The 15,391-nt window shown below is 38.3% G+C and overlaps 1 protein-coding gene across 1 annotated transcript in view; it reads left to right on the top strand.

Annotated features, from left to right (window-relative positions):
- The window catches only part of LOC139727956 (uncharacterized), a 96,134-nt gene that overhangs the window by 53,009 nt on the left and 27,734 nt on the right, over positions 1-15,391 (top strand). Inside the window, exon 8 of the mRNA XM_071638927.1 lies at positions 7,925-7,991. Within this exon, the coding sequence (XP_071495028.1) occupies positions 7,925-7,991 (67 nt within the window). The remainder of the gene's footprint in view (positions 1-7,924; positions 7,992-15,391) is intronic.

Genomic DNA, 15,391 nt, shown 5'->3' on the forward strand with positions numbered 1-15,391 from the left:
TCAATTCAATTCAAATCAATTCAATTCAATTCAAATCAATTCAATTCAATTCAATTCAATTCAATTCAATTCAATTCAATTCAATTCAATTCAATATGTTTGAGATTATCAGATGGAAAGGAAACCTTATTACTATGAGTTAGAGTTAGTTTGAGAGACTCTGCAGTTGATATTTGTGGTAAATTCAGTGGGGAGGAGGAGGAGGAGAATAAGAAGAAACAATGGTATATGACTACAAAATGTATCTTATAACTGGTGTATTTTTTTTTCTGTGTAACAAGTTTTGTCTAGTAGTACAGCATTCAGTATTTGAGTCATATTAGTCAGGTGCTAGACAGTCAAGACCCAATACTGACCTCTACGTAAAAGTCGTTTCGGGTAAAATGAGCCAAATGTAGTTTGCCACCATCAGTATGGTGTAGCAAAGGTTAAGGACAAGTACCTGTAGCAGCAGGCTTAAGTCATAGGATGCTGAAAGAAAATGAAATCGTCATTAGCATGCGGCTCAATGAAATCACATTTGGCACCGCAGTTGCAGCAGTGCACATCAGCTACAATACAATGTACATTTACAGTGTAGGCCTATCCACATAAATCAAAATTTTGTATTTTTCTTTAAATAGCCTGTCCCTTCTTTCATCATTTCTTAATTTCTTTTCTCTGTTTGTCTCAGCAGAAATGAAAGTGTTTCTTCAGAGATCGTCCTCCAGCAGATATTATTTCCCATGTCAAATCAATTTGCAAGAAATTTTGGAGTTTCAAACATTGTTCCCCCAAGTATAATATAGCAGAAATTTTCTTTTGGATTCAGTTATTGGTTTAAAGGGAGTGCAGTCAGCACATGTTTGATTTAGAGAGTGGATGTTTTTTTATATACTTTGTGTTTGTAAGGCTACATTTTGTGAAGCCTTGACTTAATCATAAATTGAGGGGCTTTTACACAATCCCCCCCCCCCACCCCCCCCCCCCCCCCCCCCCCCCGAAAACACACCAGTCCTGTGGTTAGATGACTGAACAATTTTATCCTGCAGTAACCTATACAAAAGGAAACTGGCAAGAATAATTGTGGCTTTTAGCTGTATCACCTCTCAGACTTATTAACTGCATTTTTCTTTTTTGCATCTTTGGAAGTGACAGTGGATATTAGTTAGCCTGCATCTTTTGTTAGAATACAGTGAATATATACATTTGGCTTCTGTAACCACTTTGGTCAAGTTTCCAATGGGGAAAAGTGACAAAAGAGGACTCGATTTCCTTGCCCGAGGTGCGATAGCTCCCCGCCACGATTTGTACTGATTGCACAAACATGCATTGAGGAGGCTGTTCCGAAGACAATGGCGTTTGCTGTAATGGACGTGTACGGCGGGCGTCGGGCATCCGTCAAACGTGACAAGCTCGAGGCCCGCTCCGACAGCATGCCAAAGACAAGATGGATGAATGTTGGTGAACAAGCCCCGATCTCTTGCTGAACTCTCTTTGTCGAACCAGACCAACCTTCACTTTGTGTCTCCGTACGCCACTGTCAGCATTCCAGTATCGTGTCCCTCCTTTGTTTACCCCAAACCCCACACAAATTAGCAATAATTGACCGCTATTTTGTATTTGTTGTTCATTTGCTGATGTCGTAGATCATCCCGTTGCATCCCTGTGGTCCTCCAGACCATAGCCCAGCTTTCTTTGCAGGTGATCTAGATTGGATTTGCCATTTCCCTTATAATGTCTTGCACGATGCAGACAGCACAAATCCAGCTTTTAGAGTCTTCTATTGTCTTTTGTATGCCTAATGGGCCTAACTGAGATGGATTGGTAACAGTCTTTACATCTAGGGACAAGATCATTTTTTATTCTTCTTTTCTTGAGTTCGTTAGATGGAGAAAAGCCAGGAGATTACAGGCCAAGGTCAGTGGTGAGGATTGACATCAATAAAGACGGCCTAAGTGATTTATCCTCGACTTGCATCATCCGATTTCACCTTTTGAATTTGGATCACCCAAACAGACATTTGTCATATTTGTAGCAATTGTGCTAAAAGGGCAGCCCCTTCCCTCCCCTTCCCCTTCCTTGATTTGATACGTCTTAATCAGAAACGTTAACCCCATTTCCCTGTTCTTTATATGCTGCGATTTTGTAACAGAATGAGTATTGCAATATCAACTTTAAAGGCCCTGTTTATTTTGGGGGAAAGTGATTTTAAAAAAATTTCAAGATATGACATTTAATGCATGTGTATGTCTGTTGTACCACAAAACATCCTATCATATAAAATTTTCACGATAAAGCCTAAAATATAAGGAGATATCTGATTTTTCTCAATAAACCTAACTGAAGACGGTTTAGTCTGGAAACATTTTTATTATAACTATTGTTCACATTTTGTATATTTAACAAAACTTACCATCAATTATGCTGATTCAAATTTTTGCAGTGATTGTTTCTATCCCTGACTCATATTTTAGAACTATTCTAAAGCACTAATGCTGGGTTTTGTTTCATCTGCAAATGGTGATTTATGCCTTTAACTCGTTGTGGACGAGTCCCGAGTATACTCTGGCAAGCGTGTATGGGAAATACGTTTTGTAGCAAAATCAAACCGTCCTCAACGGGTTTAAGACTGTAGGCCTTTTGGCCGGAATTCTCAAAGGTTATTGTTGTTTTTTCATTCAAATCCATGGTTCTAATGTAGTCCATGGACTAAAACAAACGCAAAATAGGTGCACCTTACTCATGTCTCTCAATTGTTAATGTGTTATGTTATGCGTGTTGTAGCAAAATCTTCCATCCTCAACTGGTTAACCCTTTGAAGACAAGCTGATTTTGCTACAATATGCATTTTCCATAAACCCCAGCCCGAGTATGAGTGAAAGGGATGGTGTAGTTTGGTTGAGATGGGGATTGAGGCTTTAACTCTTTCCAAGGTGATTAGAAACCACTTATATGAAAGTTTAAAGAGCATACAATTTTAAGAGTTATTCAAAGTTTATTTAATAAAAATTGGTTTTGAAATGGCTGAGATATCCAAAATTAAAGAGGTCCTAATAAAAGGTGGGACCCAACTTTTATTAGGATTACTTTGTTTCACTTTATTTTGGGATATCTCTGCCATTTCAAAGCCGATTTTCATCAAATAAACTTTGAATTCCTCTTAGAATTGCATGCTCTTCAATATTTCATGTACATTGTAAGTGGTTTCTAATTATCATACAAAAAAGTTAAAGTCTGAATCCCCACCTCAACCAAAACTATACCACCCCTCTTGAAGTGCCACTTTAATCTCCTGCCATAGTTGGAGAGGCCGTGGAAATGCTGAATAGCTCCCTCTTCTGTTTTTCCATGTCCAATTCTGATACTGTCTCTATTGATGCAAGTAAATGAGATAGATGAAACCTCATCAAGAAGTCTTAGTATGGAAGCACTGCAGTGAAAGTGAAGAATGAGGGAAGGGTGTGTTTACTGTGTAGTAGGTATGAGTGAGAGTGAGGACATTCTTGTAAGAGTTGAGGTCAAGTCAGGAGTGACTTGCTACAGGGTTGCTGGATGTGGAACTCTTGTTGACAGACCTTCACTGGCACACCAGTTCTGAAAATATTGCTCAGTTGCATTGTTGGTTGTTGGCATTTTGTTTTGTTTTGTTTTGTTTTGTTTTTTCTTTTGGTTTTTGTTTTCAGCACACAATAAGTCAATTTAGCAAGAAGGACATGATAGCTACAGTCCTGGCAGTAGGACTGTTGAAAAGAAGCCACAATACAGAAAAAGCTAGTGAAACTTCAAGACAAAGAATGACAGATCATTAGGGAAAATTTGAGTGGGAAAGCAGCACTACTTTACTTTTTAAACCAGACAGTGATGGCAAATGTCTGTGTGTATAGGGACACTGCAGCTGTAATAGTACTCCCTGTCTTGTATCCTAAATCTTGAAAATAGAGTGACTTTCATGTGTTTTCAGATAATGACAGATTCCCCCCCCCCCCCTTGTATCTAAGTCTTAATCAAGGATGATGTTCACTTCTAAGACTGCATGGTCTTTTGCATGGATGGTGTATGCATAAAGTATGCTTTTAAACAAACATTAAAACCATGCAAAGTAGCTTGTGTACCCATGTAATGAGGTGCTGAAGCACAGTAAGTTTGGCATGCCTACTTACTGTTGCATACTGTAGGTGTGCATATGTGCATGTAAAATGTGGCTTTGATCCAATTTGCATTCCTTGGGTCATTCGCAGTGGTGTCGGTCGCTACATCATGAAAGGGACTAATTAACCAGAAATGGCACCTGAATGCTACAATATCATTTTATTCACACTTTACGGCAGGAATAGATTGAAGGTCTTAAAGGGATAGTACAGTTTTGGTTGAGATGTGGATTCAAGTTTTAACTCTTTGGGAGATAATTAGAAACCACTTACTCTATTATGAAATACTAAAAGAGCATACAATTCTTTGAAGAATTCAAAATTTATTTGATGAAAATTGGTGATAGCTGAGATATCCCAAATTCGAGTGGTCCTAGAAAAAGATGGGACCCACCTGTTACTAGGACTAGTTTGTTTTGCTTTGTTTTCAGATGTTTCAGCCATTCCAAAACCGATTTTCATCAAATAAACTTTTAATGCCTCTTGGAATTGTATGCTCTTTGATATTTCAATGAAGTAGTTTCTAATTATTTCACAAAGAGTTAAAACCCCAAATCCACATCTCAACCAAAACTTCACCATCCCTTTAATTTTGCTTCCCCTTTCATGAAATTTAGCAACCTGTTTTCTCACTCTGCATGTGTGTGCGTGTTTGAGTATGTCTGTGTTTGCCACAAAATATGTTGAGCTTTCCCACTGAATAGGAGTTGGCGATAAAAGTTTCACTACCACAACTAAAGACGGATTAATAGATTGCTCTAAGTCCACACAATTTGCAGCAATTATCTGTTGGTGTACCAAATGCTCTGAATTGCGGTGCATTCCTTCGGACGCAGTATAACCCATTGGCTACTGGGTTAAGATGTGCTATTTCTAAAGTCAGTAGAGGAATTATAGTATCTTAAATGCAAAGGGGTTAATTATCTTCAGTTGATGACACCTTGGGAAGAGATTTTACAATTGAGAGCATCAGGAGTTACACTGCTCTTTGCCAGGGTAATGGCATAGTATGCCAACAACAATAACAACAGGAAAATACAGAGAACCCAAACTGCATCTATGGTGATATTATGTAGTAATTTGAAAAACAGTGATGAAGGCATGGCAAAGAACTGATTATTTGTGGTGGTATTCGTTGTCCATTTGGAACACTTGCAGCTTTTCCCATATCACCAAGTGAATGTACATACTGCTGTAGATTGCAAATAGCCAGTATAGCAGTGCATAAATGCTCTCTGAGATAATGCAGCCCATTCGGAGTTTGTCCAATTTAGAGAGGTCCATGGTATATGTTGGCTTTTGATGTGATGAGAAGTATTTGTAAAAATGTAAATTGCACTTTGCTTTCTTTGAGGTAATGCCAAAAGTAGGTTGATAGGGATAGGAACCTGTCCAATTTCCCCTTTCAGTTGTGCTAAATGTTGGGGACTGATTGGTCTATGGAAAAGGATGATGATGAGTTGGCAGCATTCTGTGATTGATTTGAATGCCAAACCTTCCTAAAATTGAAAGTGAAATGAATCACTTTCTTTCTTTCTTTTCCCAAATTTGATGTGATAATATGGCTCATAACATGTGTAATAACAGTAACTGTAGTTGAGATGGTAGGAAGATGTGAACAACCACAAACATGTGACTGACACATGTTAAAGAAAGGAAATATAAAATACATGCTTATAAACTTTCTTGTTTTTTTGGTTTGTGCGATGCATATGCAATTAAACTTGTTGCATTTTTTTTCATAAGAAAACACAACTTCTTTTTACCTTGGTATCAAACTAAAGTGCATAAACTTGTTTATGCACTTTAGAAAACATTATGCACTTTAGAATGGAGAGCAGAGAAACAGAACATATATCCCGCACACATCACAGTCCCTTTCAAAGAAAAACTAGGGGAAAAAAAGAGGAGCGTTTGGTTCTTGAATTCAAACTGTTGGTTACTCTTCAATCCCTAAATGAGGATTTAAGGGATTTAAATCTCCTTTCCTACCAAAGAAATTTATCTGTGAATAATAGAGGAGAGAACGGAGTGACAATGGCAAGGGGTGAGGGCGCACTTAAGGCCAATCTTCTCCGCAGATTGTGTAGCAACATCATTTGGACAGCTACCACTACTGACCACAGATTTTTAGGTACTTTAGATCACGAGCATTTCTGTTACTGCAGTCCACTAATTGATTAGCAACGGTGGATTTGCTCTTTGAATGACTGGCCACCTAATTGAGAGGTCAACCACCGCAACCCCAATTGGAAGTATTAGGACAACTGTCTGTTTGTTTGTTATTTCACTAAGTGCTTTGGCTATTTTCTCTTTCATTCTTCAACTGCCCCATCCGCACATTGAAGGCTCCACAGTACAGGACTGCCTACTGTGTACGATGGGCTCTAAGGGATGAATACACCACTAAGATGCTTGTTTGACAAGATGGGGCTAATTTCAGGACATCAATAACTGCGGTGTGGTCTCGAGAAGTTCAATAATTTGCCCACAATGGAGCTTGAATGGCCGGGTCCTTGAGAAAAAATCAATTTCTGTACTTGAAGTCAACACTCAATTTTTTGCTTGAGGCTCCCTTCTCGCAATTTTCTCAAACCGTCCGATCAATTGCAAGTTCAATAAATGCCACCTAAGTCCCCAATTGTCAATTGGAGTTGATAATTAGGAGACTTGTGCCTGATGCACGCTTGAGGAGTATTAACAGCATCAAAGCATTGCGTGGAACAAGGTGTCCCTCTTTTGCCATAAACACTACTGACATTTTGATGGAACCTGGTTGAAGTCATGATTTGGGCTTTGTTTGCTGATTACATTTTCCTCACAATATTTCACATCCCAAGATTTATTTCTTTTTTCATATACCATCTCTGTATGACATTTAATGATGATGATAGTGATGAAAATAATGGAGTCTTTTAATGCGCCTTGTCTGTCACACAGTGGCACTCCAAAGTGTCCGATCAAGGTGAGACCTCCTTCTTGATTTTGCTCCATTTTATGAAAGAGCCACGATTGAAAGAAAACACAAGAACAAAAATGTTTTTGGTTCTCTCTTGAAATGAAGGGGATGAGGTCTCCATTTCAGAGCTCCTTGTAAACCTTGTACGTGTGACATGAGATGTATACCATAGGATAGTCTTTATAGGGACATGATTAAACCTAGCTACACATAGTTTATTTGTTTGTTTTAGCATGATGTCCTTGCACTATTGTGTGGTTTTAATGTATGTTTCCTGTTTATTACTCTGTGGTTTGGGATATGGAATTTATTATTGTTTTCTTTGGGTTTCTTTTTTGGCTCGATATTCATGTCTTTCCTCTTGATCTACTAAAAGTTTATGCATCCAACTTCCTATGTGAACTACTGATAGAAGTTATTAGTAGATGTGCTGTAGCTTCATACATCATAGGCCTTTTTTTTGGGTAGTGTATATTTCTGACATTTTTTTGTTATCTTTATTCTTTTTCCATAACGAATATGATCAAACATAGATAGTCACGCGTTTTCAAGCAAGCATTCCAAATTCCAAAATATATGCATTCAATATTTGTCTCGTTCCATCATCTCATATTCATTCCTTTCACAATAGTAATGTAACAGAATGTTAAAAATGTTGCTTGAGACACAGTTTTATCAGATAAGAGAATGCCAGAGTTCCACACAGTGGAGCTGTTATTTTTTTGTCATATCTTCTCTGTTTCTGATATGTTCTATGCCATTCCACATGGATAAATCCCAGTTGTTCTCTCATGCAATGTCCTTGTCTGTGCACCCCTTGATTTTAATCATATAGAATGCTGAAGTCTGCCGCTTTGTGCTTGTCGCAGGGCAGCCCTTGAATGATCCGGTAGCAAGAGAAGGTGAGTTGGTGGATACTACCATATATCGAATGGAATAACATCCCTCCCCTGCCCCGCCCCCCACTGCCCCACCTTTTCTCATATTTGCAAAGTCACTTCCTGGCAAATATATCTTGCTCTATTTGCCCACGTGCCCAAACCAGGTTAGCAGAGAACGGTGGTGCGAATTGCCCGATTTCGGGGCCAGAATGCTCTCACAAACACGACACCCCAGTAGCCGGATGTAATCTCCTTCAATTCCCTCCTTCTTGCCTACAATGATACAATTACTCAGTTCAGGCTTACACCTCGCAACACTTTCAGCTGAATGTTTATGAGCCCCATTGATCAAACTACTTAAGTACACATCGTAGTCAGTGATTCTCAACAGCTCCATCTGAACCCCAGCACCTACTTCTTATTCCAATCACCTCCCCCCCCCCCCCCACACACACACAATGTTGGTATAGTTTGCATTTACATTGTATATATGTCCAGATTTATGATTATGTATCTAGGCCACCTGCAAGAGAGCACTGAGTGTGAGATGGCATGAATGTGGAAAGGGGAACAGAAAGGCGGGCCACCCCTGGTGGGCAAATATGAAAGTCAATGTGAGGAATGACAACAGGACCAAAGGTCAGAGCAAGTCAAAGGGGGGCTACATGAGTAGACACATTGTGATTTATCTCTCTCTCCCTGTGTGTGTGTGTGTGTGTGTGTGTGTGTGTGTGTGTGTGTGTGTGTGTCTGTCTGTCTGTCTCTCTGTTTCCCTCCCTCTCCCCCCCCCCCCCACCCCTCCCTTTTCTGCCATTCTCTGGGTAAACAGTGTGACTAGTAAGCAGAGAAGATGAAGAAAGTATATAATAGGACGGTTTAAATCGGCAGTGCACGAACATTGTGTGTGGTAGGCAGATAATGTAGCACGCAAATATGACCCCTATGGGTGATGCTTGGATTTAGTTTCATAGCTTTTTTGTTCTGTTTTGTCTTTTTTGCCTGATCATGATATACTGCATTCGTGCAATCTTTCAGATTTGTCTAACCGCAAAGATCATATGGAATGCATAAATCTGTGCGTTGTACAATTAAAATCGATCAAAAACAAGGGATGAACCCGGAATTGCGTGTCATAGTTCCTTCATCTCAACTCTTTTTCAACCCCCTTCCCCCTCACCCCTGACCCCCACTGCCCTACTCTTTCAGATTTCAGGTGTTGTGTCAAAACTTGTTCCTTTTCATCTGTTCATGTTTGAGCCTGTTTGGACTTCTGCATAATTGTAGATGAAGAAAAGGTGGTATGCTAGAGGCAAAGATAGTTTTTAACCACATGAATGCAGTTCACAAGAATTTTAAATGAAGTATTCATAAATGCCAAAGTACTGTGTCATAGTGCCAAAGGAAATACATCCATTTTGAAACGAACTCCAATTGGCAAGAAAATCAAAAAAATTTAAAAAAAAACATGTAAGAGAGGATCATTTCCACCAAATTAAAAAAAAATGTATATGCTGTTTACTTTCTTTTTCAATGCAAACATAGAAGATTTTGTAGAATCTGTAAGATTTCAGAACTGGGCAGGATGTAGAAGCAACAAGAAAAATGCCCTTAACACCATTACCACACCAATGAATCTTTGCCCCAAATTATTGGTGCATTACACTTTGATTCAAGTCATTACTGTGTGAGCGATGACTCTGTATCAAGGCTGATTCCATTGCGTGAGTCACCCTTCATGGAAACTGCCTGCATTGGTGAAGATGGGGGGGGGGGGGGCCTATGACAGGGTGCTCAGTCTTGAATTGACAAGTAGAGGGTATGGGAATCAATCATTAGATACGAAGCAGTCTATAGGGTGGATTAACAAAAAAATAATAAAATTGGCATCTTGAATAAGATATCAGTTGAGAGCCAAAGAAGCACTTCTACTTAAAGGGAATTGGATGCAGAATTTAAGAGGGCGCTATTGCATAGACCCGCTCTTATGCATCTGCCATATTCCGAATGTCCAAGTGAAACAGATTGGTAGGGTGATTGCATTGAAATAATGCAAATCTCAGTTCATCTCTTGATTCGGCCACTGTTCCTGGCTGGTTCTATATGTACAAATGAACCACCTACATACGGGTCCTTCGCAGACAAAGTTTGCTTGCTAGCTAGCCACATTAAAATGCTGCAGTAAACTGGTGTAAGACTACATTTCGATCTACATAAGATCAATATTCACTGGTCCAGTCCAACATGCACATACACTGTACCATACATACACTATGTACCTACATTGTATTCAGCGAATATTGAAGGACTATTGAACATGTACAAAATAAGAGCGTGTGCAATGCACACTTGCGATCTACTTTGACAGTTTACAAACTTTGCGTCGTCAATCTGTAAAAAGAAGACGGCGGCAATCATCACACTGCCGTGTCCCTTTAACAAGGCTTATTGCAGTGATGCCCCTGGGACTGTTACAGTAAGTGATGACATCCCAGGTCTTGTATTGGGCAAGAGTAGATGTTAAGGCTTTTAACAGAATGAAGTTCAGATTTTGACCTAACATCGTCAAAGTGCCTGAAATGCAACAAGAGTGACAATGTAGATGCACTCTTGTCGTGAATGCAGGCATTGTTGCAACAAGAAAAAAAATAGAGATAAAGATGCTTGAATTGAGTAAGAACCTTGAGGAAAAAAGCAAGCTTTCAAACCTCTTTAGAAACATTGCACAAGAAAAAGAAAATGGTCTCATTTATCATGTTAAACAAATAGCATATATTACAAAATGTACTTTGAGAGCCACTGAATACACAGTCTGATTTATGTCATAGACATTTCTGAAGTTCAGAAGTAATTGGCTTCGTATTGTGCACTACTTTTCTATCATTTCCTCATGCAACGGTCGCCATTATTTCCCAATGCGGAGCATAAAATTGAGTTTCTTTGAAGCAGTGAGGCAGTAATTGGGGAAAATGATGGTGATAAAAAATGTTTGTGATGATGCACTGGGGTAATGTAATCTTTGTGTGTCAGCACTTTCTGTACGTGCTCTTTTGACACCCTATATATATGCCCTGACACCCTCTGGTGCCAGAGGGGCTGGTCCACTGTACAGCAATGTGTGAAATAGATTTGGCTGGAGATAGTCATGCCATTGGAAATAGAATATTTCATTGTTGGGCTGGAACCCAGCTTGCCGGGGCCTGAAGAGCATGGGGACAGCAACAAAGAAAGGATATTTCCTACCTCTCCCACCCCCCCCCCATTTACACACAGATACTTTCATTTCCTCTCACTTGCAATCACACACACACACACACACACACACACACACACACACACACACACACTGTATATATATACACGACAGCACACACTAACACTTTCACTTGTGCCCTTTGATTGCATTCCCAGACCTCATATTTGTCAGCAGTCCAGACCATTTCACTTTCACTTTGCTGATATTATCAGCTTGAGATGATGAAGTCTTACACACTTTCCTCCTCCTGTTACTCCCAACTGCCCAGCCTACAAATGTCATCAAATCGATGTCATTTGCTTGGCATATCATCTCTTTGATCTCAACTTATCCATCATCAATCTGTTTTCCATTCTTATTCATATTCATTCTTATTCATATCTGTAGTTTATATTTATTCTTATTCATATTTATTCATATTCAATTTCATTCTTGGTTCTGATTGATCATTTACTACTTTCTGATTAGCATGTTTCTCCTACTGACAAATGTAGTATTGTTTTGTTCTTTATCGTAAACTTTTCAATTTTTTCTCCTGCTTTGCTTCTTTCAACATTCTATATTCCTTTCTCTCCTCTTGCTTGTGTTTTCTTCTCTGTCTGTTTTTGTTTTTCTTGAGAGTATTACAAAATAAAATACATAATGAAATTATGAGAAGAATTGAAATGATAACAAACATTAAACACATATTCTGTACATAAAATGATGCCTGCTCCTCCTTATTTTGTATCATCAAGAAAAAGAATGATGTACATTGAAGTCAGTCATTTACCTGTTTCCTTGTATTTCCTCTGTTCAGCATTATTCAAACTTTGTTCCATGGACTTTGTGTTATACTCTTGTATGAAAAAAGGAATGCAGAAATAGAATCATATCAAAATAAAAATAAATGTGTACTAACATATCTTTCAGCTCTATGATTTTCATGTGTTGTCATTCCTTATCTATCTCCCTTTCTCAGTCCACTCATCTCTCAGTGTTTCAGTATTAAAGCTTTCTTATATCATTCTTTTGTTCGAGATCAGTTCATGTTTTCCAGTGTTATCCTTTTTTCTTCTCTTTATATACCTTTTATCTTTTATCTCTGTGTGCATTTTCATCATTTTAATCAATCAATGAATTACTATTCATTGATATTTTGTTTTACGCTTTCCTACAAATTTTGATTTTCCAAGACTGTGCTCTTAAAGGAGCATTCCAGACGATTTTTATAATTTCACATCATGTAGTACATAAATCGACAACTCAATGTATAGATTTGTGCATGCCTTCTTTTGTTTTGCTTCCTTGAGCCCCAACTCATGCATTCTTATGGTGACTCTGCCATGTCATCATCCTTGTTCATTGCAGTTTGTTCTAAATTTTGAAAATATTCTTATTCTTCATCCCAGTTATCATAAATTCTGAAAGTCTGTACTCGATATAACTAATTTATAGTTGCTCAAATGTAAAAATCTGAAAATCATCTGGTGGTCTCCTTCATATTCTTTCGTATCTCTCTACATCAATGGCTTTCAACCATTAGTAATTGTAAAACTATAGAAAGGTATTTGTTCTGTTCACCGAACACCTTTTCTTTTTTCGAGGTGCTTTCCCTTTTCTTCCTAAAGGCACTATAAAGTCATCTTTTGCTCAAAGCTTAACGTTATCAGTTTCATCCCGATCATTGAAGAATGGCATATCTATGTCGCCGACAACATGCCATGCAGAAAGCCAGTGGCAGGTGGGTGCATGTCCTGTAAACCTTGGATCATGCAGAGTAAATGAAATGATAGAGAGTGCTTTCTTCTTGCCCGAGGTGGAACGATTAGGTTCACTGATTTCAAACAATATTCCTTTCTTTCCTTTCCTTTCTTTCTTCTTTTCCGATATTGCACACATCTCTGGAAAGTTTACATGTGTTTGTTGTTGCTATGTGGACAAGCTGTTCCATCTATAAAAGGGAAGAGATTAGAGATAAGATACCACGTCCTACATGGATTTAAATTATAAAATGATCATATGAGTTGAATGTGCATGTAGATTTCCAAAGTACTAGATTTTTACTTCACTCCTGTAATATAAATGGCCATTGCTTTCAAATACCATTACTATTTACTGCCATATTATTGCCAGGGGGAAGGACAAGTCACAAAAACTCGACACAGAAACCTATTTGATTTTTTAGTTTAAAAAGTTGGAGAAGAATTACAGTACTATCAGATTTTTAGTTTAGCCATACATGTCTCTCAGACAATCTAAATCCAAATGGGTTTGTGCATAACCATTGAGGAAATTATTGCCATCAATAGTATGGTAACCCACATACACTGTAGATTTGTAAGGGTCTTATAAAGAGTGTAAGTCACTATGCTGTAAGCCACCACTATAAGCTACAATTGTATGTGAACTTGGCATGATAGAGATAGCAGGCCATCGCTGTGGGATTGTCTTGTGAACATCAAATGCATTACCATCGTTGCCCAAAGTATCTACAAAAGCAAAAAGACTGAAGAAAATATCTATAAGTGTAAAAGGGGGCGAGTACATCAAGAAGAGGGAGAGTGTGTGTTGTGTGTGAATGCGTGAACAGTTCTGCCATCAGGACGGTGCATTTACTAATAAAGTACATCATCAGCCGTAAAGAAGCTTCCTTTCATGAACAGGCATGACACATTTCTGGCATGCTTAGATGTGAAATTCTTAGTCTAAATGCATGCACTTTGGGAATAGGAGAGACCAGTGGAATATATGATGGGCTAAGAGATCTTAGTCTAAGTGCATGCACTTTGGGAATAGGAGAGACCAGTGGAATCTATGATGGGCTAAGAGATAAGTACATTTTTTTTTCACACCTGCATAAAGCCTCTCCTATTTTTAATCACCCTGTTTGAATTTGTAGGCAGTGGACTGTGTTGCTAATACTGTTGCATATAATAAACTTTTTGATACCTCAATAAAACTTAATCTCAACAACCAGACAGCTTACTTGAAGTTCACTTGAAATGGCAACAGCTCATCCATCCGAACTCTGATTCTGATCATGTATCGATTATGAGCAGGTGAATAAAATGAACTGGTTACTAGATCTTTTGGGAAATAATGCCCAAAGATGTTGATGTTGTAAAACTGCCCTTTTGATAGCTTTACTTGGCAGCCACAACATACAGGCGAGTTCTTGTGTTTCAATAGTTTCGACATGAACCATTCATTTGATTGGTGGAGAGATGGTGACTTTGATGTCTAGTCTCTTTGAAATCTTTTGCCCTACCCCCCCCCCCAAAAAAAAAAAAAAAAAAAAAAACACAAGAAGCAAAGTACTTAGATTATGACATGAATAGGACATTTGCTTAAAGAAATGGAGATTTACATTGTAGTTCTTTGGTTTAGTCCTTTTTGTAGACTACTATAGAAAGATGTAAAGTTCCAATTAAGTTTTAGAAAGAAATGTATTCTGAGAAAAGAATGTGTCCTTTGAGTGAAAATTGAAGTAATGTATTCTAGATGGCCACTAAGGAATGAACACAGCCCCAAGAACATGTACAATGTGCATTGAGGAAAAAAAAAAAGTTCTTTGAGGGAAAACAATTTTTTTTTCCCCCGGAGGACTATTAATACACGCCTTTTAAGATGGGATATGATAGATTGCCCATCTAACATAAACAGTACTTGAAACACTTCCTCAAGGCTGATATATATACTCAGTTTGTCAGTTGCGATAAACTTTAATAGATGATTATCAGAGGGTTGGGCAAGGTCAAATGAAGAGTATGTTTCTGTGTGTGTGTGTTATTTGTTTGTTTGTTTTGACGTATTTTCCTGTGACATCCCACTCAATGTTAACTGCAGAGCTACGGCTGTAAAGACTCATGACACAAATTCATGTGCCTAGTGTCTCTTATCTCTGATTTGATCTTATGACCTTGGCAAAGACAGAAAGACCAGAAGAAAAGTAGGGGAGAATTAAGAAGAAGAATGTTTGCTTGGGTTTCATTTGCTTTAAGGATTGTAAAAACATTTCATATTCTCCCAGTTGCCTCTGTTCTCTGTTGAGCCTTTGTTGTGCGACTATTCTGGATTTAACGCTGATATATGCACTTATATCAGCATTCACTACAAAGATGAAAGCCCAAAAGTGAACAGGATGGAGAGAGTCTTATGCTTACAGAAGATTAGGAATACATATCAT

The sequence above is a fragment of the Diadema antillarum genome, unplaced genomic scaffold (genome assembly GCF_040938485.1).
Source record: "Diadema antillarum isolate AM-2024a unplaced genomic scaffold, OU_Dant_1.0 seq00000160_RagTag, whole genome shotgun sequence".
NCBI classification, from domain to species: Eukaryota; Metazoa; Echinodermata; class Echinoidea; order Diadematoida; family Diadematidae; genus Diadema; species Diadema antillarum.